The following is a 23,968-nucleotide window of genomic DNA, read 5'->3' as shown; positions in this document are numbered from 1 at the left end:
TCCAGCTAAAAAAGTCCCTCTCCAGCACTCCAATCAGTTCAGTGTAGGAGCGGTTGAAGATAGGAGACCTGGAGGGTGAACACCGTAGAAATACTTCACAGCAGGTGAGCTTTGGCCAGCAGAACAGCAGCCGGCACCTTCCAGCACACAGCATACATCCTCCTGTGCAAGGGCCGCCGAGCTGGCTGGCCATAGGAGAGGTGTTACATTGCTCACAGCAGCCCAGCACAGCACAGCGCTCTGCAGCCAACCCTTTCACTCCTCAGTCCCATTTACGTGTGTGAAAGAAAACCCAACCAACGGGGAGAGCATCTCATTTAATAGAAAAGGGTGATTTGATACAAAGTACTGTGGAGAAGTATAAGGCCACGTGAAGAGCATCGTCGAGTTGACAAAGGTGGCTGTTTTCTTAAGACATGCCCAGTATTTCTCCTGGCGCTCTGATACAGGTCATCAAGTCTGGAACAATTCTCTATAAGGTGCGTAAGCATCCACAATACGTAAACTTAATCTTATATTTCTCCTGTATTATAAAAAAGAAATGCAAACAGAGACCCGGCGAATTATTCACAGGTTATCTTGCCACTTCTGCAATTTCTCAGTAGACTTTAATATGCTGATTTAGTAGGGCTGAAAGTAAAGCAGCGTTTTTAGTGTCAAAGCTTCGGAACAGTGTTTGTGCTTCCCCATCCAGCAGAGCAGCCTGGCTCCCCAGTGCTTTGCTCGGGCAGAGTGGGGACCCAGGAACACCCAGTGTGTCAAGCTTTACTGACAGTCACAACAGCTTCCACTTGCAACGAGTACGAACCGATGGATTTCAACACTTCTTTTCTGAAAGCCATTCCAGAGTGGTTTTGTTGGGTTGGTTTTCAGCTCGCTTTTACTTTGTTTACAAACAACGACGGGCTTAGATCTCGGACTGCGCGACCTCCAACGCCACCTGCACAAGGAGGGTCTAACAGCACCCGTCTGTTGCAGGATCAGAACCCAGAATGGTGGAAATCCCCAACACCACATTTCAAACGTTAGATACTTACAGAATGCTCTGAATGCATTTGTTTAGGCTTACAGGAAAGTCGTTAAGTTTCAAAGCCCTGGGTTTCATCCTGCACACCTCTACTGACGCAGGTCAAGTAAGCCTGCACGCGAAGATCCAAAAGAATAAATACAAAATATATTTGGTATAGAAAACACTAGTATAAAAAATTAAAAGTCACCCTGTTTCACTGTCCATCAGAACATTAACAGCAAGCAATACACGTGGCTCGTTTAACCCTATGGCCAAAATCATTTCAAAAGAGGTCTGCGTTCCTGAAGTGCTGGTGATTGCATCTGCCCAACCATGGAACAAATAGGATGAGGAAACGGGATCGATCGCTCACCTAGCATTATTAACAGAGGACCTAAAAGGAAAGGAACTGCAGTATGTACAAACAAACACGCCCAGGGGGCCAAGAGGGGCGCGTTGTCAGTTCTGTTGCAGCCGGCAGAGCTCTTCACGACTTACAGTGTTTCAAGAAGGTGCTGTGTCCCGCTAGCCCTGACAGACAGGCGATGGCACGGGGATGAGCATGCTCAGAGCACCGCTGCCTTTCGGCTTCTCCGCTGTGGCCATTCTGTTCAGTTTGCCCACCTCTGTCTGCCAGCTGGGGACCTTCTTGGTGGCCATGTGGCGGCGGGTGTGCTTCGTCAAGTGATCGCTGCGCATGAAGCGGCGCTCGCACACGGGGCAGGCAAACTTCTTCTCCCCCGTGTGAGTTCGGCGGTGGCGTGACAGTTCGTCTGAGCGGGCAAACTTCTTGTCACAGCCTTCCCAGTTGCAGCTGAAGGGCTTTTCTCCTGCGGAGCGTAAAAGAAAGATAGCTTTCATTGAGCTCTGTTTGACCTGTGCTGCGTTATCCCCTACTTTGCGGAACCTGACAGTTCCCCAGAACTGCCCACGTGTGCAGCTACTGCTAACCTGAGCGCGAGCGGAATTTGACTCACAGAGAAAAAGCATAGGTCTCTTTTCCCCTTATTTCCTCATATCTCTAAACGTTCTTTAATGGAGTCCATTTGTTTAAAGAAAAGCATCGTTAACTACAGACTTATACAAAACCAAATCCCTGAGCCCATCCCTCCTATGTGGCCACAGCTCTGAGACCACTGCGCATCGTTAGCAAACGCTGTGGACAAAAAGAAAGCCTGGAGTTCACGCTCCCAGTCCTGCTGAAGTGACTCACACAATAATGCAGCACATCGGGGAGTGCTGTACTCTGACAGCCCACGTGCCGGAGACCCAGACTCCTACAGGAGCTCCGGATGCCAAGGAAGGAGAGCAGCCAAGAAGGCTTTCAACAGCAGCTTCTCATGCTGGGCGACCGCTCAACGTCACACCCGTCCTAAACAATATGATCTGCTGCCTGCAGCCCCCATAGACCTCAAGATAAACATCTACCCTCTACCATGCATCTGGGGAACTCTTTGGAGCAGAACAAAAAGTCCAGCAGGAAAGATGCACCGCAGCAGCTGTGTTCCTACTGCAGATGGCAAGTGAAGCTCGGTGTGCACGATGCCCACCTAGCTGCTCAGGGAGTGGGATGAAGCAGGAAAAGCAAGCTGCTGCCGCTCTGCCCACTGATGCTGCACAGCACGACTGCAAGCGATGGGACTGTGTGCTTCCCCAGCCACGGGCACTCATCTTAACATCACAGCACACACGGCTTCCCTCGTGGGTCAGCAGCGGTACGTGCCAAGGGAGAGGTCTGCTGCCACAGACCAGAAGCAGAACCATCATTCTGCCTCTGAGCTCCAGTTTACAAGGATTATCAGCTTCATATGGGGCTTAAGCTCTGTTCTCGTAGGAATTGTACAGACAAGCTGGCAAACCAGTGCACATCCTGCCGTGGGACCACAGAGGGTGGCAGAAATAAGCAAAGGAAAAAAATTTAGACAAACATTGAAATGAGCTCTTCGTTATCGATCACCCGCTGTGCTCGTTCCTCAACACCAGAAATAGGCCCTTCCAAGAACTCAACATTTAGCTTTGACTTAACAGGATTTGAGAGTTAAAAAGAGAATAGGTAGAACGCATTTACACTGCCTCTACACCAACCAGATGTAATGGAACAAATCACCCTATATTCACTATAACTAATTTACAATGACTTAATTATATTCCTACAGCAGCTCTACTTCCTAACACTGTAACCCAAAATCTTAACACACACCTATTTAGCCTAGCCAAAACTATAGGAATTCTACATGTATTGGTAGTATTGGAACGTCTCTTTCTCTCATTCACATACAGATTAAGAACAACTGCCTGTACTATGGACTGCTCACACCAGACCCCTCCGTGCTCAAAATAAAGCCTTGCACAATGCACTGCAATCCAGTCCAGCTGGCAGAATTCCACTCAAATCTAAACACACGCACACAGAGGGCAAAGCTTTGCTCCAACTAAAGCATGTGGAACTCAACCAACGCTACGGGGTCGGCTGAGGTCTCCGAACAAAGTCTGTTTTGTTTTGCTTGCCCATGGAGAATGAGCATTCTTCTCCTGTCCAAGACGAGCACAAGATCCCTGACCACCTGCCCCTTCCCTTTCCCACCCGCCCTTCTGCACCCCACTGACAGCTCATCCCACGTTACACACCAGTGTGGGTACGAAGGTGGGCTTTGAGGTGGGAGCTCTTGAAATAGGTTTTCTTGCACCCGGGGAAGTTGCAAACGTAATTCCTCCGTCTCGAGAAGTCCATCTGGGGGGTGCAGCTTTGACCAGAAGCGATGAACATGGGGGCAGGAGCGAGGGGCAGGAGCTTGGTGTTCCCAACAGTCATTACTGTCTGCGGGCACTGCGGCGTCGGTGCCACAGCGGTCTGCGGAAGAACCAACATGACGGCCCCCTGAGGCACAGAAGACCCCACGAGCACAGGCTGAGAAAGCGGAGCCGCCTGCGGTAAGATAGGTTTCATCGGAGCTGAGACGGCCGGAGCTGAAGGTTTGACGTAGGCATTAATCACACCGCTTTGTCCATTCAAGGGGATCATTTGACAGAGAACCTGGGGGCTTGACACAGGGACGGGCGTCACCGGGGTAGCTCTTCTTTGCAAGTCATCCTTGCAGCTCTTTGGTAAGTGGGCCTGTGGCGAAACAGGTCGGACTGGGAGCTGTCCCTTGCTAGGCACCACATCGCTGCAGTCAGCAGCGCACGGCTGGGGTACCGGAGAGGCTTTGCTAATGAAAGCATCGGCAGCACACGCGTCCTGCGGCAGGCCGGGACGCCTTCGGCCCTCTGCTCCACGCCGGTCCCCAGAAGTGCCGCAGCCCGAAGCTGCCTTTGCTTTCTCTCGCACGGCAGCACCGTGGTGGTAAGCAGAGCTGTCGCCCGTGTGCCGTATGACGCTCGTCGCCATGGCCCGGCAGGGCTGAGGGGCAGAGGCTTCCGCCCTCTGCTCACACTGCCTCTCCACGCTCAGAACGGACGGCTTGGCCGCGGGAGTCGCGTCGGTGGTGGACGTGAGCAAGCAGGCAGCTGTGTTTGCCATGACGGTCCTGGGCTTGGAGTAGGTGACCTGCGAGGGGAGCAGCACGGCGGCAGACATCTCCACCAAGTCGGGGCTGTGCGGAGGGGTCATGCACTGCAGAAAGAAAGCACTGTTACGCAACGCTGCTAAGTCGGTGCACAGTTCTCCAGTCTTTAGTGCAAAATTCAAACCACACCTGCTCCTCGGGACCTCAGAAACCGCTTCGTGGGGAAAGCAATTAAAGCTTGCATTGCCTCATCTGCTGGTCACTCAGAACGGGCTCAGAAGTACACTAATTAATAGAAGGAAGGCGATGGGGCAGATTATAAACTTACATAAGATGCTGCATTGTCTGCCCACTGCACTACAGAAACCCCCTCACTTCTTCTCCCAGCAGTGGGTGCAGATGTAAGAGGCTACGAGCACTCTGCTGATCACAGAGCCAGACGAGCGATAGATAGCAGCACTGTACCACGTGAACCTCAATATTCCAGTAAAACTTAGATATTTTTACCTTTAATTTAATAATAAATGATACTTGAATAATTTAAGATCTTTAAAGAATGATTCCTCCAGCAGCTGGTGGCTATTCCCAACACAACCACAAATGGAACTGCTCTTCCATCCCCCCCCTCACCCACCCACCTACCCCCGTGCCTTCCTGCTGCTGCCACCTCTCCTCCCCCCTTAGCACTGAAATCCCAACCCATGCCTGCCTGCTGGGCAGTGGCAGGAGTACAGCAGAAGAGCCCCACCAGCCAGTTGCTGTATCACCTCAGCCTTTTTGTTTCTCCTGCTCTCTTTTGGGGATGTAACTGCATACTAAAAGCCAGCTGGCTGAAAGAAGTCTCAGCCTTCTAAAGCACAAATGACAGCCTTTTTTTTTTCTTTTATCTACTTTTATTGCAACATAAATTGAAACACAAAAAAAAAACTGTGATTCAGCTGACATTAATCAACCAGAGGAGGCCAACGCTCTGGAAAAATAAACTACATGTAGAAACACATAGCATAAAAACCAATTAAATTTGCTGTTTCATAATGGTAACCTGCACCAGCCATCAGCGTGAAGCCAAATGTCGTCAAGAGCCTTCCCCTCCTAAAGGCCTTCCAGATAAGTCAGCGCTGAATCACTGAGGCTCGTTCTGCCTTTTGTACTCCAAATGCTCCAAGAACCAGGCAGCACTTCCGTGCAGTGCAGGTGATGGAGCACAGGCTGCCCAGAGCTGCGGGGTCTCCTCCTCGGGCACCCCCAGATGCGGTGCTGGGCACCCTGCTCTGCGTAGCCGTGCTGCAGCAGGGCTGGGCACGATGCACCCAGCTGGCCCTGCCCACCTCAGCCCCTCTGTGACTCTCTCAACCATCCAACCACCGAAACAGCCTTCCTCTGTGCTGCTCCTGACAGCAGGAGCTTTTATACCGAGATTTAACCGGAGACCAAACTCCTACATTTGCCATCCCAGAAACAGCAGGAAACCCCACGCTGCTGCTTTGCACGTACACACAGCACGAGCCACACCACCACTGCTCTACGCAGGGTCACACAAGCGAGGTATCTTTCTCAGCTCAGTCAGAACACGGCAGGGATGGACCAACCAGGCGTCACGCACTCTTACTTGGCAGCCATGCCTTCCTTACCAGTGTGGATAAACAATCCTTCGGTAATTCAGAAGCGGCCTCAGCGTGCATTGTGAAATCTCCAGAATCCGAGAAGGGCGTGAGAGGCCTTATCTTTAATATGTCACCTTTCTGCAGTCTTTGCCCCCAGGAGCTCATACAAACAAGCGCCTCCACGGCCTCGATGTCGTTCTGCTCCAGGGTGCTGCAGGTCGAGCGCTCGCTGTCGTGGCGCTGCCGCTCCCGGATGGACTCGTAGATATCCACAATGTCAACCTGGATGTAATCGGATTACTGGCTATTAGCACGAGTCAGAATACAAAGCTGACGCCACCCACATGCTGTCTGCTCACCATGAAGGTCATCTGAAACACATCCCATGCCTGCAGAGAGACTTTTACCCACCGGCTCCGCTCTCACCCTCCCCCTGCCAGCTCTCCTCCCCACCCCGTTACCCTTCTGAAGGCTAAAAAAAAAAATAAGGGAAGAATAAAAAGACCGCCACAAAAAAATCATCGGCCAACCAATCAAAGCAAAGCAACCAACCAAACAAGCAGAGAGCCACACGTGCAGGAGAGGAACCGATGGGTGCAGCGTGGAGCTCAGCTTCCCACAGCTCCTCTCCGGGATAGCACTGCTCTGAGTAAACACATCCCTCGCGTGTGGACGAGCAGAAAGGAGGGAAGACCTTCCAACCTGGCTTAGACAAGGCTGTCTCCTGGCCCCAGAAGATGGCTGCTCGTTAGCACACTAATCCCATCCCCGGAGCGTGTGGGAAACACACTTCGGGCTGCCAGCACGATGCTCCCAGCCCCGATCTCTGCCTGGGGGCACCGCGCTCTGCAAAAGCGTTTCCATTTTAGTTTTACTACGGGGAAAGCCGGTGGGGGGAAAAAAAAAAAGAAGGCGAGGAGCTTCTGGAGCACAGCGGGGTTTCTTTGCGTTCGGCACCGCGAAAAAAAGAGCGCTTAGAAACGTACGGGAGCGCACAGGTGCCGGGGGATCCCAAAGGGCGCCGAGCAGCAGCAAGGCAGCACGGAGGAACGCTATTGGCTCGCTTCCAAAGGCGGGCGGCGCAGGAGATGGGTGTGCACCCACACGCGAGGCAACACCCAGCCTTCCTGCACAGGAAACCCCAACGTCACGGAGCTCCGGCAGCACGCGGGCAGTGCGGGTGGCGCGGCGCCCCCTGCGCTGCGAGCACCGGGACGGGCGGCGCGGAGAGAGCCCTGCAGCCCCGCCGCCGTGCGCTGCAGAAAGGGGGGGTGGGAGTAGGGGGGGGGTGGGGGGCTAAAAAAAGCCGGCGCTGCCACGGCCTCCAGTCCTGAGGGAACCGCGCTTCCTGGCTGATGTCATCGGGGCTCTCGTGGCCGTGAGTGCCGGGGTTGACTCACGCAGTGGGGCTGCGCGGTGTCCGAAAGACACAGACGTGCGACGTCGCCTCCGCTACACGGACGGGCAGTTCGTTAGCGCTGGAAACCTGCGCGACGGCTCACGGCCGGGCCGCGCTGTCCCCGCGTAACCCCGCCTCACCCCGGCAGCCGGGAAAGGGGACGGCCACGCGGCCAGGACGGAGCCCCACGGCTAACGGCCCCAGCCGCCCCCATCCCCTCAGCTAACGGCCCCAGCCGCCCCTCTCCCCTCAGGCACCGGCCCCAACCGCCCCCCGCCTCCCTCGAGGTAACGGTCCCCGCGTCGCTCACCGCGGCCGCATCTCCCATCTCCGGGCAGGGCGAACCCGAGCCGTGCATGGCGCGTCGACGCGAGCGGGAAGGCAGGAGGCGGCGCGGCGGGCGGCAGAGCGCAACACGGCTGCGGCCGGCACCGCCCCCGCCCCTTCTTCCCCGCCCGCGGGGCCGGCACCGACGGTCCCGCGCGCCGCGAGCCGCCGAGAGCTCCGCGCGCCAGACGGCGCGGGCGGGGCGGAGGCTCTCAGCCAATCGGCGCCCGGCGCGAACCGCGCGCGGCCAACGGGAGGCGGCGGGCGGCGTGATCGCGGCGTGCAGGGGCGCTGCCGGCGGTAGGGAGGGGGGGGAGGGCGGCGCGTGGGCGCGGCCCGCGGCGGCGGGCGGGAAGGCGGCGCGCCAGGGGGCGGGGGCGAGGCGCTGGAAAGTGGGGGAAAGGTCGGGGGGGGGGGGGGGGACGCGGCGGCCGGGAATGCCCGGGGGTGTGGCGGGGGCGGAGAGAGGGCGGGGCCGGGCCGGAACTCCCCTCCCCCCGCGTGCGTGCCGCGCTGCACGTGGGCAGCGGGTGGGGGGGGGGAGGGCCGGCTGTGTGCGCCGGGCGGGGCTGCGGGTACCGCTCTACCGCCCGGCTCCGGGTAGCCGTGCCGCGGCCGCACCGCGCTCCGAGTACAGCATTTCCTCCTGGCGTTTAACGTCCATCTCCCCTCTTTTAGGTTAAAGCCGTTCCCCCTCGTCCCGCCGCTACCCGCTCACGTCAAACGCCCGTTTCCTCATTACATATCCGCTCACGGGAGGAGCGGCCCCCGCGCACGCCCACCCACGTCCCGCCCGGGGGCCGAGCTCCCGGTTAGGTCCCAGCGACGAACGGATAAAGTACGAGCCGCGCCCCGTGCCCGGCCCTGCCCCGCAGCCCTCCCACCCACGCCGCGTCACACCTAAACGGGGCCCGTCCGCGCAAGCCGGGACCCCGGGAAGCCGCCAATGGGGAGGCGGGGCCGGGAGCCGCGGCTCAACGCCGGGCTGCGAGCGGGGCGAGGACAGCGGCGGCTCCACGCGGCACCTCGGAGGGCAGCCGCGCCCCCCCGCCTCTCCCTCAGCCCCGGCTGCCCCTCCCGTGACGGCTCCACGCACAAAAGAGTCGCCGGTTAGAAATGGAACATATAAAATTTAATAGCTTGGTTTAAAATACGTTTTCAATTAAAAAACAGCAGGCAAAACCAAACAGTCAGTTCCGTAACACATACACGAGGTTGCTGCTACAGTGAGAAGACCCGCGTCCCAGAGAGCCTGAGAGGAAAAACCCATCAGATTTAGCCCACCTACTTCATTACGCAGTAAAAAAAAAAGAACTAACGGTTGTGCCAATCCTACCCCTACGGAAACCCCAAACTACTTCCCTGACCCCAGACTGAGTTTCTGCGATAGAACTTCCACTTCCGATACAAATATATGATACGTGTTGGATATATGAGGTTTAAGAAGCCCCCTCGCTCACACGGGCAGCCCCACGGCGGTGCCGGCTCAGCCCAGGCCCCAGCAGGCCGTTAGCAGGAGGGCACGCGGTGCCGGCAGAGGGGAGGATTGGGAATGGGACGCTGTGTGAGCCTCCTTGGGGTCGGCCCAGGCATAAATCCCAAAATCCTAAGGTTCATAAAGTCATAAAATAACAAAATATATGGCAAGGAGGGATCTCAGGTAGGGAGCTCGTCCCAGCACCGGGGCAGCATTAACTGTACCCGCAGCCACCAGGGGATGTCATCCGGCCTGGCTCTGGGGAGCTCTGACGCCAAAGGCCACAGCCCTCCCTGAGCAACCTTCTCCATCGGCAACCTGAATTTCTGCAATTGAAGCCCACCACAAGGACTGGGAGCACGGATCCGCACGCTTGGAGGCTCTGCTCCCTCAGCCCCGAGCTCCCGGCGGGACGGCAGTGGGAAGGGCCTACTTTGCCAGCCCGCTTCTCCAGCCTATCCAGGTCAACCCAGGGCAACGCACGCTCAGCCCCCCGCTGCTTTGGGGCTGCCTCAGAACACTGTAAACCTCCCATTAACGCAGACCACTGCCAGCAGCACACGGTGGCACCGCTCCCGGTGCTTCGTAGCTGCTCACGTCCCACCCTGCGGTGCAGGCGGCTGCAGCCATGGCTGTGCACCTCTGCCTTGCTGCTAACCAGAGGGCATCTTCCCTTCCTAAGCACAAAAGGCACAATGAGTAAGCACCAGAGAGCCTACCGCAGTGGCTGGTTTTGGTTTCTGGCAGCTGGGACCAGGCCGACTGCTGCTACCAGCTGCCCTCGTTGGTTCTCCCACCAGCTCGGTGCTGCACGATGCACACCAGCAGCAATCAGCCTGTCCGTGGCCCCGGTTCTCCGCTGCAGCACCCAACACCTTGCCAAGCACTGGATTTCCCCAGACCGAGCTGCTGCCACAGGGCTTGGCAGAGGTCTGGGGGAACCCTAAGCATACCGCCCCACACAGAAATCCACCCTGCAGGAGACTTCCTCACCCCTCAAAGTGAGGTCTGAAGGAACCTGAATGTGCTCAGCTTTTCTCGGGGGCACAGCCTCTCGGCCTCAGCCCAGACCACCCCCTGTGGGCAGCAGGACACCGCTGCTCAGAGCCGGGACAGGCAGGAGACAGTGCTGCCGGTGCCTTGCTGTCCAGAGGGGTTGAGGAGAGCTGCTACCCTTCCCTCCACGCAGGAAAATGCATGCTCAGCAAGGTCTCTGTGCGTTCTACGAACGTACCAATGTGTGCTCACCTTCGGTGCATGTTAAGGCTTCGTCCTTTTCTTAAATAGCTACGTTAAATATCTGTTTTCTCTGTATATGGCATCCTTTTAGATGGGCTTCTTTGCATATATTCATGGTATATACACAAACACCGTATTTTATATATATTATATATCACTTGTATGTACACATTTACAAACCTTCAAAAATATATTGCACTTATATACAATATAGCTTCATCTGATGAGAGTTCACACAGTTACTAAGGCGAGTTCTTCATAAGCAAGGCAGTATTACATCCCCCCCCAACGACACAAGTGATTTCAACAACCTGCCCTGATAGAGTAAACATTATGATGACTTTTCTCCGACCTGCACGCAATTCCTACCAGTTTCAGTCAGTAGTTTTGCAGCTCTACCTAACAGAAAACAGTCCAGTAAAACGCTATTAGCTGATAACGGGCTCAATCGTGGGTACCGAATAGATAAATAAGACATCACCGCTCTAAAAGGCCACCTTCCAAGGGTTTCCCCTTCCCTTATCTATTAGTCTTTTATACATGCTCTATTTAATTGCTGTTCTTTGCTCACCGGTTTCAAGTGCAAATAAGGCCATGAGCATTACAACGTTCTCTAGAAAGAACAGAGACACAAAGGTATCGAGCAAAAACACCTCTCTGATCCCCAGAACGAGTCAGGCACCTGACTTGCTCCCGGAGAAGGTGATCAGTGTTTTACCCAACACACTACATCATGGGAAAACGATCACTCGAGATCTGTGCTTAAAATCCACAGAGGATCCGTGATCTTAGATCTCAGTGAGAGTCAGCTTGTAAGATCCTCCAACTTCTTCGATCTGCAACTGGAAGGTATCTTCATTAGAATAGTGTTTCACAATGTTATCATCCATGTTGACCAGAATTCTGGAAAAAATAAGATAAGTTGGGGAAATATTAGAGTTCTACACGCCAAAGACAGCAAAGGCACGCTCAAACCTCAGAGCACTGAGACTGCTCAGAGGAAAGCTAAGATTCCTGCCCACCTGCGCTGAATCTTCACCCGCCATAGCAAATCTAGCTGCTCTCACCCAGACCCACCAAGGGCTGCAGCCACACTTCTCAGCTGAAGGAAAGCATGAAGCGTAGCTCCTGAACTGGGAGGGAAGGAGATCTCGGAAATGGCACAAATCCCATCAGATGCCAAACACGCTTTAGCAGCCCTGGGGCTCTGAACTGGTTTGTTTGACAGTTATCAATGATCAGCAGTTATAAATAACCCCTGCAGAGCTCACGGTGAAGAAACAGCTGACATGTGGCCACTTCTTTTATTTGCCAGAATAACTGTGTATTTGTTTATAAGCGTGTGTATAAAAGCATTCACACACCCAAACACACAGAACTGTCCTCAGCAGTGGTTTAGCTACCATCAGTTTCAAATTCTTGCAGTTATTCTTCTACAAAAGCACTACTGCTACTTGAAATCACATTCCAAAGGTGATTAAAGGACTTAATTTATTTTCTGGGCAGAGGAGAGGGTCTTTGGGGAAGAAGCTAAGAAACTGAAGTGCCTTTGGAGAAGGACCAAGAAAATTACTAAAAGTTGAAAAGGAAAAATAAAGGCACGCTCATGAACTCAACTATGAACTCAAGGCCTGTGGCCTTTGCAGGGAACAGGCATTTCACAAGTGGAGGTCTCTTCACTGTAGCACACACAGAAAACCCAGGTTTGCTAACTGCAGCCAAATACAGACAGTGAGCACAGTTAATCATTCAGACAATTTAGCATGGGTTCAACTAAGTTCTTCGTCCCTTGGAGCCTTTAAGCAAACTGAACTCTTCTCTGGCGTGATGAAGTCTGATTCAAACAGCAGTCAATTTGGAATCCCAATGACTTGCATTTATAGAGCAAGTCAAGCTGTTTAGCTCTACAGGACCCCTTATGCTTTACTGCTCTATGACTTACATTGGAACAGGATTAGCTCAGGGCCTGAACACACACACACACACACACACACACTCTCTCTCACACAAATGACATTTGCATACATTTGCACAGGAAAAAAGTTACAGCAGATTTGCCTCCAGAAGTGAAAGAAAGGAGCTCATGTTCTGAGAGCTGCTCCGAGGATCCATACTCACCCTTTTTTACATTTTTTGAAGATTTTTCCTATTTTATCAAAAGGAACGTCGTACTTGTCAGATATCTAGAACAAAAGAAAGAAAACATCTGTGAAGCTAAGACTGCCTTTCACTTACTGCAGGGCAAAACACTCATCTGTGATCTAAACCTGGGCGCTGATCCTTGATCTAGCAACTCCCTGCTGACTCAACAAAGAGCCAACACAGAGAGAATAACAACACTGCACCCCTCCCTGGGCTCTCTGGTCTCTTACTGTATTGAAAGCCATTTTTCAATTCAGTATCAGAGAGATGAGGTAAAAACTACTCATCACAGTGGTTGATACAGGGAGAAAGAGCAACAAGGCAAAGAACTGTGTTAGAGATAAAATGATGACAAATTTCTGCCTTAGCTGTTTGAGTGTCCCCAGCCTCTAAGCACGGCTCTTCATCATACAAATACATGAAGGCAACCACGTCTGATTTACTTTGGCAAATTGCTCTATTGTATCAACAGCGAGCACCAAACCAATGTGCTCTTTCAAGGCACAAAAGCACGTGATGGGTTCTCCAAACCGTATTTGTGAGCTTTTGATTCCCTGTTGTGAGAAGTCCCAGTGAAACAATAGAGGTACAGTTTTACTTCAGGGCCACCGGGTAAGGGAGGACCCCACAGCCTTCACTCCCCCTACCTGTCAGCCACTCTCCATCCTGTGTGTGCTGGCAAAGCCTGTGTGCCCCAGCACACAACAGCTCGAGCTGCTCCCACAACTACCCATCAATAAAATTATTCCTCTTCTGTCTCCTATTCCTCTCCCAGATTTGTAGAGGAGAACAGGCCAAGAACATCATACTCCGAAGCACCATGGGCAGGAAAGGGTCTTGTGTTACAAAGTCATCTCTGATCCCAAAGAGAAAGCATTACCTGGCTGTACAGCCCCGAGGCCTCTGTCCTCCAAGCCTCCACAAGGCATTAGTCACAGAATGCCAGTCAGAAATGGCAATTCTGAGCTAGTGCCAAGCATTACATCATTCCCCAGAGTTAAGCACTGTACTTCCCTTGCAGCATTATAGCAGCAGTAGTGGAAGGCTATTTTGGAAGTCAAGTGCTAGAGAATCATTTCTTGCTTGTGCACACACATACATGGAACTGTCCAAGCACATTGCTCTGTTCTAAGCTGCGGCTTAGAAAGAGCTCCTCTCTAGCAGTCAGCAGAGGGGAAGGGAGGCCCCCAGACAAGGCTTTCAGATGGAACTAAACCCAAGCCATTGAGCATGCTCTGGAAATTGCTCCACTTCCTAATTTAGCTCTTATCTCTGACACAAAGGACGTTCCAAGTGGGAGCCCACTGCCTGTTTTTTCTCAAGGAAAAGACCTACCAACTGCTTGCTGCTGCCACGTGCCCAGAACAGAACCTACACAAAGAGCAAGCCCAGAGGTCTATCTTTCCAGCAGTGCCTAACAGCTTGTGACTCTTAAGCTCAGATTCTCAAGGAAATGTTAAGAAACACCTTCTTACACCCAGATCTCACGTGTGGAATAAGACACTTAAACAGGAAGCTTCCAAAAGCCCCTTCAACAATGAACTAAAGCATTATTTACATTAATTTCCGCTTTACTGAAAGAGCATTGGCCTTCTGCATCTTTTCCAGAAGCAGCAGAGATGCACAGACACAAACTGCAATCAGCATTCTCAATCCCATGATTGTCCATCACACGCTGACTGGGCCACTTGCTTTTTCTCAAGCAGGAGGCAAGGACTACAAAGCAGCCTTCATACTTACAGCTTCCATTAGGCCTTTCAGAGATGGTGTCTTCAACATAAGTGCATCAAAGACTTCCTCTGACTCTTTTCGGACATAAAGCAACACTGAAAAGCAAATTACAGAGAGGAGTTAACTGCAAAGTTGATCCTCATCAAAGACCTGTATATGATAGTGGCTAAATATGGAGCAATATAGACTAAGGGTCTCATGAAGAGAAGTACATACATACACCTGCTATACACTGAAGATGAACAGCTAGGTCAGCTCAAAAGGCACTCCTCAAGCACAGAAATACTGCATGCTTACACGTCAAACACCTTCATTCTCAACATTCAGATTTCTCACTACCTGATGTTTTCTCTAACTTTTGGAAGAAAAGATTACATTCAAAACACAGAAAGGAGGAATGCAAAACATGGAGTTTTGAGAATCCAGCATTCCCTCATATCTCACAAGTTACCTACCATAAGACTTTTCACAATGAACCAACTTGACAAACACCATCACAGTAGGTGAAGCCAACTTGGCCACCTCCTCATTTTATAATTATCTATTTGTACACTGCCCCCCTCCTCCTACACCATCTGCCTTCCCTCCCCATGCCACATTTGAGGAATACCCACTCCACCTCAGCTGACACACTGCAGGCTCTCTTTCCTGCTAGGAGGGGAACCAAAGAATAAGAAACCCAATTAGGTAAGTATCTCTAGCGTTCTCAAGCTAGCAGAGTCATTGTATGTACCATCAGCCTCATTAAAAACTGCATTAAGGCTGAGGAATAAGCCGTAAGAGCAAAAAAGCTTGGACTTGAACGGCTTTGCTGCCTTTAATCCATCTTCTAATGACCAGGTATTGCAAGCTGGATTGTTTACAAGGGTTCATTAGCTACACGCCTTTGACACGCCTGCAATACAGTGCAATTACTGGTCTAAGTTGACCAAGGTGAGCTAAGGACAGCACAACACCTTGACTTCCTCTGCTAGAGGGAGATTCAGAACAAGAACTGTAGATTTTAAAATGAAGAGAGCATAAATGCGCTCAGTAACAGCACAGGTAGGACGTTAGAGCAGTCAAAGTACAGAAAATCCCATGGGTCTCATGTTATTGCACACAGTCAAGGGAAACCAAGAGGTCACACTTCCTTTTATAAAATCCATCATTTCAAATTAGTTTACACAGACTACCAAAGTACAGCCCCATTCAGGTCAAACTTGCGAGGTGGCAAAGGTTAAACCTAGCAAGTTCAATCTTCATCTTTTAATCCTTTAAGCTTTGTCATGGCCTTTCCAGACACAGCTGTCATCAGGCAGGCAATCCTCTATGCCCCCTCCAAAAGGGATCTCATTTTCTTCCATAACACCACAGGAATGTCCAATTCCACCAAGTTCAGAGATAGAAAATAGGTCTAAAATACACAAAATACGCTCTCATTTTGCTTCCTACTGGTGAACAGCCCATCTTCTAGAACCATGGAAGATGCAATAGTTTTATATCCAGAACCAACTCTCGGCAGTCCAATGTCAAGCTCCCACCAAAGAGTTTCTGGTATTTTGTAATTGATTATCTGATAAACTTTCTCCTCAAAGGATTAGTACACTGCTCAATACCTCTGCACCTTTCCTTACACAAAATTCCAAAGCAGGCAGTGTTGGAGCTGGCAGAAAAGCCCCAAAATTCTCCCATGGCAGAAGGATTTGTGAAACTGAACTACAACCTGATACACGTGTACTTTCCCTTACTAGTCAGAACTAGAAGGTCAGGATAAAGTATACTGCAGAATAAAATCTCAGAGGCATCTCTCTACCCTGATGGACAAGCACTCAGATAATGCAGTCTTTGAAAGGAGAAAGTAATACCTCTTTTTGGTTCTTCTATTCTAGCCATTTTGTTGGGAGTAGCCATGAAGTCCTCTTCGCCAATGTAACCTCCTCTCTTCAGGTTGGAGCTGTCAATGACAGAGCAAAATGTTAGCCACAGTGCAATTACAGGGACTTACCTCCTTTCCCAGGGCAAAGCTTCAGGAGTCTGAAAAAGCACAGCTCTTACCTTTCACCTTCTAGCTCTTCAGAAGCAACAGGAAGGACCTTTTAAAACAAAGAAGAGATTTTCTTACAATATACAGAAAAACATACCGTGATTTAACTAGCTAGTGAGCTTACTAAAAGGGTATTCTGTCCTCTGAGAAAACTACACAGTGGTCTGAACTCCACAAAACAAAGTCACATAAAGACATACCATTTGGCTGGCATGACACGGTCCTGCCAGCAATACGTTTCCCATACCCTGCAAGTGATAACTGCTAACAGCAACTTTGCAATAGTTTTGTTTACGCTGAAGAGTCACTGCCATTGAGCAATTCTGCTGTATCCCACACAAGCAAAGGTCCAACAGTGCTGAGTTTTTGTTCTAGGAGAGAGAACCCCTGAGCCCACAGTAGGAAACGGAGGGGAAAGGCAGCCAGCTCCACTTGCTCAACTGACTCATGAGCACAGCAGTACAAGCTGCAGGGAAAAACAGGCAACAGGCCATCAAGAAGGGAGCCAGACCCACCTTTACTACTACGAGTAAGATCCTTCGATCCAAACAAAAAAAAACACTGCCTTCATTTTAATAAACAGATAATACTTTAGCTTAGGGTTGTGCAAGCTTCACCCAGAACTCATTTCCTCTGTATATTTCAACTCTGTATCAAACAACACTTAGAATCAATCTTCCAAAAGCCAGTAAGTACCTTCTTTACCACTTTTCCTACAGGGAAATTGAAGGATCTCAAATGCTAAGGATGGGAATGCACAAGAGCTAACTAGTTCTCTGTCTAGGCTAATGCAGTCTTCCAACGGTACTTAAAACTAAAAACTTAAGCTGTTATAGGATAAGGTCCAGAAAATTCCTTATGGATACAAGTTTATTCTGATTCTGGTAGGAATTGAGGCAACGGTCTTAAAAAAGTAACGCTGATATTCTATTAGAGCATGCCAGAACTCTAAGCACTGGAAGACTGAAGAGTTTGAAATTTGGTTGCACTCATTTTTTCCCTTCCAGCTTCCTGTCAGCTGGGACTTTCCAGGAATGCTGAGGCAGGGTGCTCTGGCAGCAGATCACAGAGCTGACACGCTTGCCAGCTCCACAAAACGGCTTTTCGCTCTGAAGCAGCAGGCTGCAGAAGCCCGAACTCTACAGCAGCACAGCAGAAAGCCAGCAGACTTTACATGAGAAAACCAGCCTGCAGTTCCTTCTGTGAACTCTCAGCTGGAAATGCTTTGGAAAAATCATTTCAGGTTCTTAACAACAGTAGCTCACAGGAAGATAATTTATTCAGACAACATCCCCAGTTAAGTCCAGCCAACACATCTAGCAGCAATGCCTCTTGCTCACGTAAGACTCAGCCTGTGTTTGTTTACAGCACCGGTGCAGACAGTCTGGTATTTCATATTTAACACAAACACACAACATCCTAGACTTCTTGCAAATACACCCCGTAGCACTCTTCACCCCCACAGGTTTACTTACATGAGCACCACGCTGCAGATTTGCAAAGTGAACATCAGGAATGAAGAGGACCGGCTGAGTGTCTAGATCCATGAAGGGCTTGAAGATAGTGATGTCTGTCCGCTTATGTGAGGGAAGCATTGGCACTTTGACATCAGAAACTGGAGAGAAACCAAAGGCTGGGTCAGAGGACAGTACAGACAGGGAGGATGGTGCAGGTGATGATGAGGCTGAAGCTTTCCTACATCATTTAAAAGGCACACACAGGCTGTTGAACAAGAGTACCCTGTAGTCAGGGTCAAAGGGAGAAGCTTCTGGAGGAGTTAGAACCTGGGTTGTCTTGGGCAGGGGGGCCTGGACTCCAACAGAACAGCAGAGAACGAACTCCATATCAGAGAACCGTCTGACTCCATTTGAGTATTAAGCCGGGCTGCAGGGTGGTCTGGCCACTAACCCCAACAGAAAAACCTAGGTCTTCCATACACCAAGTGGAACAGAGAACAAAAGATGTTTCAAGCCCTCCTCCCCTTCTGCCTAACCAATCCCCCACAGTGGGCTGCTGAATTTCCCCACAGCAGAACGACGGAAAGAAGAGAAAGAAGGAAAGAGGCTGCCACCCACGCAGCTGGGCATCTCTCCAAAGTCAGTACTAAAAAGCATGATCGCTCTGAAGAGATGTACAAATATGCTCACCAATTGCATTACCATTCCATACTTCTCAACTCCTACTTTTCTTCATCTCATCGTTCACCCGGGTCACCCCCAGGCTGTCGGACCCCACGTCATCCCCCACCGGCACCACCTCCCACAGAGGACTGAGGCTCTCACCACACACCAGTGAAGTGACACGAGGCACTGAGTGTTCACCCACAAAAGCCCATTTGGGACAGAGTGAGGCAGGAGGCGCCTCAAACTGCTGTTCTGATATGGTCACGTCACAATCACAGATTTGCACTTAATTACCACATGGGAGCTTTTACGCTTTGAGCCAAACCAACTGCAAAGCAAAACACTTCACCTCTCACGTCTCCGGTCAGAAATCAACATTTTTTTTGCCCTGTAAAACTGATTTTTCAAAGCCTGCTCAATCCCTGTAAAATAATTGTTTTAACCAAAAGTCAAAATTTCTGCTGTTGCTGAATCCGCATGCAAGTGGTATCAGTAACCCAGAGGTGGGTACAACAGCTTATGGCTTTGAGCAATTAAAAACTCCATAAGGCATAAAAACTAAACAGTAATGCATTGTACTTTCCAGGAAAATCAAGGTCTCTCCAGGTTAAGTCCAAGCTTAGGAAATTCTCACTAGAAAGCAGCTTCTGTACCATCACGAGATCGTGGAAATCGGTACCGAAACTGAGTTTTCACCTTCCAGCAATCTCCTCAGAGCCACTGGGGCAACTATGTTTGTGAAGTGCTAGCAGTGTGCTAAAGCTGCCTTTTGCGTAGGGGAAAAAGAATCAAAACACATCCCTTCAACATTCGCCCTTGAGCAAAAGGGTTCTCTCCGAGCATTATCTTCTTCTGAAGCTGCTCCAGCAGCCCTACCTGCTGCGTCAGGAAAATCCTGCCCAACAAGCTGTGAGGTGCGCGCTCGTCCAACCAGTTGGACTGTTAATAGCACATGCCTGCCCCATTAAAGGGAACACAGGGAGATGTGTTATTGGCTGCTTAGAGAACAAGACATGAAAACACAGGATCTGTTGCAGACGAGAAACATAAACCTCACCTGCAGCAGCTAAAGGGAAGATACTTAGCAGGAGACGGCTCCACAGCCTTTGTGTACTGAGAACGCTGAAACCTTCACATCGCTCATATGTATGGAAACAATTTCTCCTGAAAATACTGAATAAGGATGGCTTCGCTTTGGAAGAGTGAGCACAGGGCTGGGAGGCACAGACCCAAGCCTGCCACCATCTTGCTGCACAGCTATAAGCACCTTCCAACATACGTTAAAGCTTAAGTTTAAGATCAAGTTGGAAACGTTTGGAACAGCTCCAGTTCTTGTGGACACCTAAATCTACAGGGGCTGCAGCAAGCAGCCAAACATCACACACACGTCGTCACTTCAACTGCTGGTAAACGTGTGCCAGGATCCTGTCTTGGACAGCAAAAACTAGGTAACGTCCTAAATGACTCAGCAATTTGTTGGATGCAATTAATCATCCATAAACAACAGCTTAATACAAAACCAACTCCACGGGGGATAAAAAAAATTGACTTAAGAGTACTACTGCATAAATTATTTGTAGCCAAAATGAGATCTAATATTTAAAATACTCGTGGAATAATTTCTACTTACAGGCATTCAACTGAGAGCTGGGGTCAGTGCACTTGCCTTTTCTCTTGCTCTGCTTTCGTTCTTCATCCCTGATCTTCCTTTCTGCTCCCTGCCAAGAGATTAAGGGAAGTAGAAGTGAGGAGGGTTTTTTAGTTCATTGTTTTGCAGCTGCAGAAACAGGAACAGATTCTTCCAGAGCTGTGCTCCAGGGTACCTGAGTTGCAGTTCCACCTGTGTGCCAACACTGAGATCTCCCAGCATTTACTTTCAAATCCTATCATCTAATGAACTCCAGCAACCACACGCAAGGTGCCGTTACTTCCTTTTCTTTCAAGTCAGATAGAAATAACAACTGTATGAAGCATAACAAGATACACCTGAAGCGTTTAAAACACTAGGAACTTTCAAGTCCTCCCAATTTAAGAGTTCACAAGGTAATCAGTAAGCACTGATCTATACCATCAAGCCACACTTGGATCACCAAGTACAAGACACCTTCCTGCATGTTGCATGGGGAGTCAGCAGCAGCTATACAAGCCTCTACAGTCTAAAGCTGTAGGCATCCACTGCTTTAAAGTGGGCATTATTTCTCTCTTTCCTTTGCATCAGCATTGGGCTGTGGTGGAAGCCACAGAGACCAAGCTGGGTTGCTGCCCACATAGCTCCTGGCACTTCTCCCCAAGCAGCCGTGGGGACTCATAGTTAAGATAGATGCAGACAGCTATAACAGAGAATCACTTTCCTTCCTCCAGCTCTGAACAGAATCCCACGTGACTGTGGGCTAGGGCAGGGATGTCACACAACCAGCTGCAGGAAGCAACCAGCCCAAAGCAGCTACCCAAGATTCAGTTGGGGTGCTGCCATCAGACCGCTGCACCAGATGGAGTGCACGAGCTCTGCTCTCCTGTAAAACAGGGTAACAGTTATCTGGCCACAGAGGAATTACAGGAAGCCAACACTACTTCTTTCTAGCCCTGCAGAGACACCAGTAACACACCCACATCCTCGTGCAGAGCAGAGGAAGAACAAATTAGCTATGGCAGACACAATATCAAACAACATGAGGCAGTAAGGTGGGAAATAGTACCTAATACACAGCACATGAGGAAGGCAACAGCCCTCCTAACCTCACAGTGAATCCACACTCTAAGGGCAACACCATACTAACACCCGCAAGGTTGCAGCAGGCATGTCTGCACTACCAATTAAAAGGCAGATTCACCTACGTATTTGATGTGCACCAACACATACCACCTCTTTGCCCCGCTAGCAGCAGGGACACAAGCAATTTCAGGCAGCTGTTGTGGAAAAAAAAAAGAAAGAAGAAAGTTGCTGATAAAGACAAGCCCACTGCTGGCTGCAGCTGGCCCCATAACACTGACAAAGGCTCCACCAGGACAGTGAAGACATCCATCCAAACTCCAGGTGGACCCACGTTCCCTCTGTGGCTTCTGTCAGAGGGGTTGCAGCATCTCAGCTCAGCAGCAGAAGTTGGTGGCAGAAAGATTTGGCTCCAGCCCTGTGTTCTCTGCCTTCTGTATGGAATTACTGAAGTTCTGCTCCTCAGGCTTTATGCTATGGAACAGCACTGTCTTCAGTGCTAAGAACATACAGATCCACTGACAGGATTCGTACGTGTTTTGAGGAAGCCTCCTTTGACCTCTCCCTTACTGCAGTCACAGAGCTCTGTTATACAGTCAGCTGGGTTTTCCCTGGGTCCCTGCATCACCTCAGCTGCTTCAACGACAGGCTCTTCTGGTTTGTCAGCTTGTTACTAAGAGCCAGGGGGAAGGAAAAAACAACCACCAAGGATATTGGAATCCCATATTCTGCAGTTATGGAGTAAGCATGCTCATAAGAAAAAGGTTTACCCAACTTCCTCACCAGCCTGAAATGCAACATTTCACACTCTTGCCAACACGTTAAAGGCTGCAGGATTTTTCTCTGTTATTTCTCCTCCCTCGTGTAACGGGTTCTTGAGCTGTCAAAGGGAAGCTGTGCTCTGGAGAGCCATCATTCCTCCCTCCTGCAGCAAAATACAGCTTACATGATAAGCAACAGCTGCACAGGGAGGGGGTGCAAAGCTGTGACACTGCCAAAATGGCACAGCCTTCAGGACGCCACTGGGCTGCCTTGCTCCTGCCTACGTGGTGGGTACAACAGACGTGGCTCTGAGATGTCCCCAGCCCCTCTTGTTTAGGTAGGGCTCTGGCAGCCTGCCCGCACATGGAGGAGCTGCCCTGTGGGACAGGCTCACCCCAACCAGCAGCTGGGCACCCTGTCCACGTGCCTAGCACGTCCCCACATCTGATACTGTGGTGAGGATGCTTGGCTGGTGGAGAAATGTCACTACAAGAGACTTCTGCTACTGTCTTGTTCGTGGAAACTAGGGCAAAGGGACGTGGAGACGTGAGAGCACAAGGGACGCTGAGCCAAAGGGGTCCAATAACAGCACATCACTGGTGAGAGCCAGCTGGAGGCTTGAGCTGTGACCCATGGCACGCAAGGGGAGGGCTGGAGAAATAACACTTCTCACAGGTCCTTGGGGCTGTCCCTTAGCATCTCTCACCTCCTCGCTGCTGGGTTCATGAAGTATGTCAGAGAAGAAGAGACCTAAGAGGAGGGGAAGCTGCTCACTGCAGAAGCATTAGCAATGGTAGGAGGGATTTACTGGGCTGGGACAGAGGCAGAAATCATTGTCCCCTCTCAAGCACTCTGCACCAACACAGCCTGTTCCCACCCAGCCGCATCACCTCCACGATCTCTTCTTTCAGCAAGATCCCACTGGTTTCAGCACCCCATAACCCCCCCCCCCCCCCCTCCAAATGCACTGCAATGACAGCTCCCAAAGGACACCATCAGCAGCAGTTTGTGAGAGCATGTATTTAATTGTCCCTTGCCCACGTAGCACTCAGCTGTGCCCCAGAGGTCTCACTCTGACAGACCACCCCCACTCCTGGTAGCCCAAGCACTTCTGTGACAAGCCTGAACGAAGCCTGCACTGTGATGCACAACAGAATGGCACCATTCTGTTCCTATTGCTTCACCCAGCTCCTGAAGCCACACGGGAGATAAGATGCAATTCAAGCATGGTGGGCACCTTTGGGTTCCTTCCAGTAACCTAGGTTTGATGTGAGGTCAGGCATGCCTTAAGTGGAATTGAGGGGGTCTACAAAGCTGTCCCAATTGGGTGGCCACCGCAAGGCTATTTTGTGCTGGTTTTTTTCCCCAAAAAAGATCTTCACAGTATAGAAATCCCAGGTTCCCCAGGAAGAAAATAGGTAACAGCTCATCTGCAGGTAAAGGGTAGCAACAAACACAGTAAGGACAGTGACAGGTGTGGATAACACAGTTATGTGCAGAGGAAGAAGCTCTGAGAACATTCATTAATTCCCTACTAAGTTCATCATCATCATCACAACAGTCTCCCCAGAAGGTACACAAAGGAAGACAACTAAGCAGCGTTATACTGATAACTGCAAGTAGCTTCTCCTAATCATGCAGGAAAGCAGAAAGGCCTTCATTACCAGTTACTCCATCAGGTTGAATATGAAGAAAAATTTCTTGTCAGAAAGAGTGGTGGGGCACTGGCACAGGCTGCCCAGGAAGGTGGTGGAGTCACCATCCCTGGAGGTGTTCAAGAACCATGGAGATGTGGCACTGAGGGACATGGCTAGGGGACATGGTAGGGATGGAACAGTGGGTGGATGAGGTTATCTTAGTGGTCTTTTCCAACCTTAATTATTTTATGATTCTGTTTAAAAACAAAAATGAAC

The 23,968-nt window shown here is 50.6% G+C and overlaps 2 protein-coding genes and 1 long non-coding RNA gene across 9 annotated transcripts in view; 1 reads left to right on the top strand and 2 right to left on the bottom strand.

The window, feature by feature from the left end:
- Positions 1-298: 298 nt before the first annotated feature.
- KLF11 (Kruppel like factor 11) lies at positions 299-7,971 on the bottom strand. 3 transcript variants are annotated; one of them, NM_001006417.2, is made up of 4 exons: positions 7,829-7,971; positions 6,147-6,401; positions 3,638-4,622; positions 299-1,839 (listed from the first exon to the last, which is right to left on the bottom strand). In NM_001006417.2, the coding sequence occupies exons 1-4, from the start codon at positions 7,874-7,876 to the stop codon at positions 1,535-1,537; spliced, it is 1,593 nt and encodes a 530-aa protein (NP_001006417.2). In that variant the 5' UTR covers positions 7,877-7,971; the 3' UTR covers positions 299-1,534. The 3 variants fall into 3 exon arrangements, with proteins under 3 accessions (NP_001006417.2, XP_015131525.2, XP_015131526.2); XM_015276039.4 differs by having other exon boundaries at positions 7,106-7,951; XM_015276040.4 differs by lacking the exon at positions 7,829-7,971 and adding an exon at positions 4,705-4,800 and having other exon boundaries at positions 6,147-6,398.
- Positions 7,972-8,015: 44 nt separating this feature from the next.
- On the top strand, positions 8,016-11,186 carry LOC107051686. The gene is made up of 2 exons (XR_001463412.4): positions 8,016-8,145; positions 8,524-11,186. It is a non-coding gene; the product is annotated as an uncharacterized LOC107051686 (long non-coding RNA).
- Positions 8,956-23,968, bottom strand: part of GRHL1 (grainyhead like transcription factor 1) — a 38,670-nt gene continuing 23,657 nt past the window's right edge. For 3 of the 5 annotated variants that reach the window (XM_015276080.4, XM_046939502.1, XM_015276081.4), the window contains exons 10-16: positions 20,250-20,301; positions 17,936-18,075; positions 16,472-16,509; positions 16,282-16,370; positions 14,444-14,529; positions 12,680-12,744; positions 8,956-11,464 (exon numbers count right to left, since the gene is read on the bottom strand). In XM_015276080.4, the coding sequence (XP_015131566.1) occupies positions 11,350-11,464; positions 12,680-12,744; positions 14,444-14,529; positions 16,282-16,370; positions 16,472-16,509; positions 17,936-18,075; positions 20,250-20,301 (585 nt within the window). In that variant the 3' untranslated portion in view covers positions 8,956-11,349. Of the gene's footprint in view, positions 11,465-12,679; positions 12,745-14,443; positions 14,530-16,281; positions 16,371-16,471; positions 16,510-17,935; positions 18,076-20,213; positions 20,302-23,968 lie in introns of all 5 variants that reach the window. The other 2 variants (XM_015276077.4, XM_015276079.4) reach the window with 1 other exon arrangement.

The sequence above is a fragment of the Gallus gallus genome, chromosome 3 (assembly GCF_016699485.2).
Source record: "Gallus gallus isolate bGalGal1 chromosome 3, bGalGal1.mat.broiler.GRCg7b, whole genome shotgun sequence".
NCBI lineage: Eukaryota > Metazoa > Chordata > Aves > Galliformes > Phasianidae > Gallus > Gallus gallus.
The sequence above is the reverse complement of the archived record's forward strand: the minus strand, read 5'-3'. Positions and strand labels throughout refer to the sequence as shown.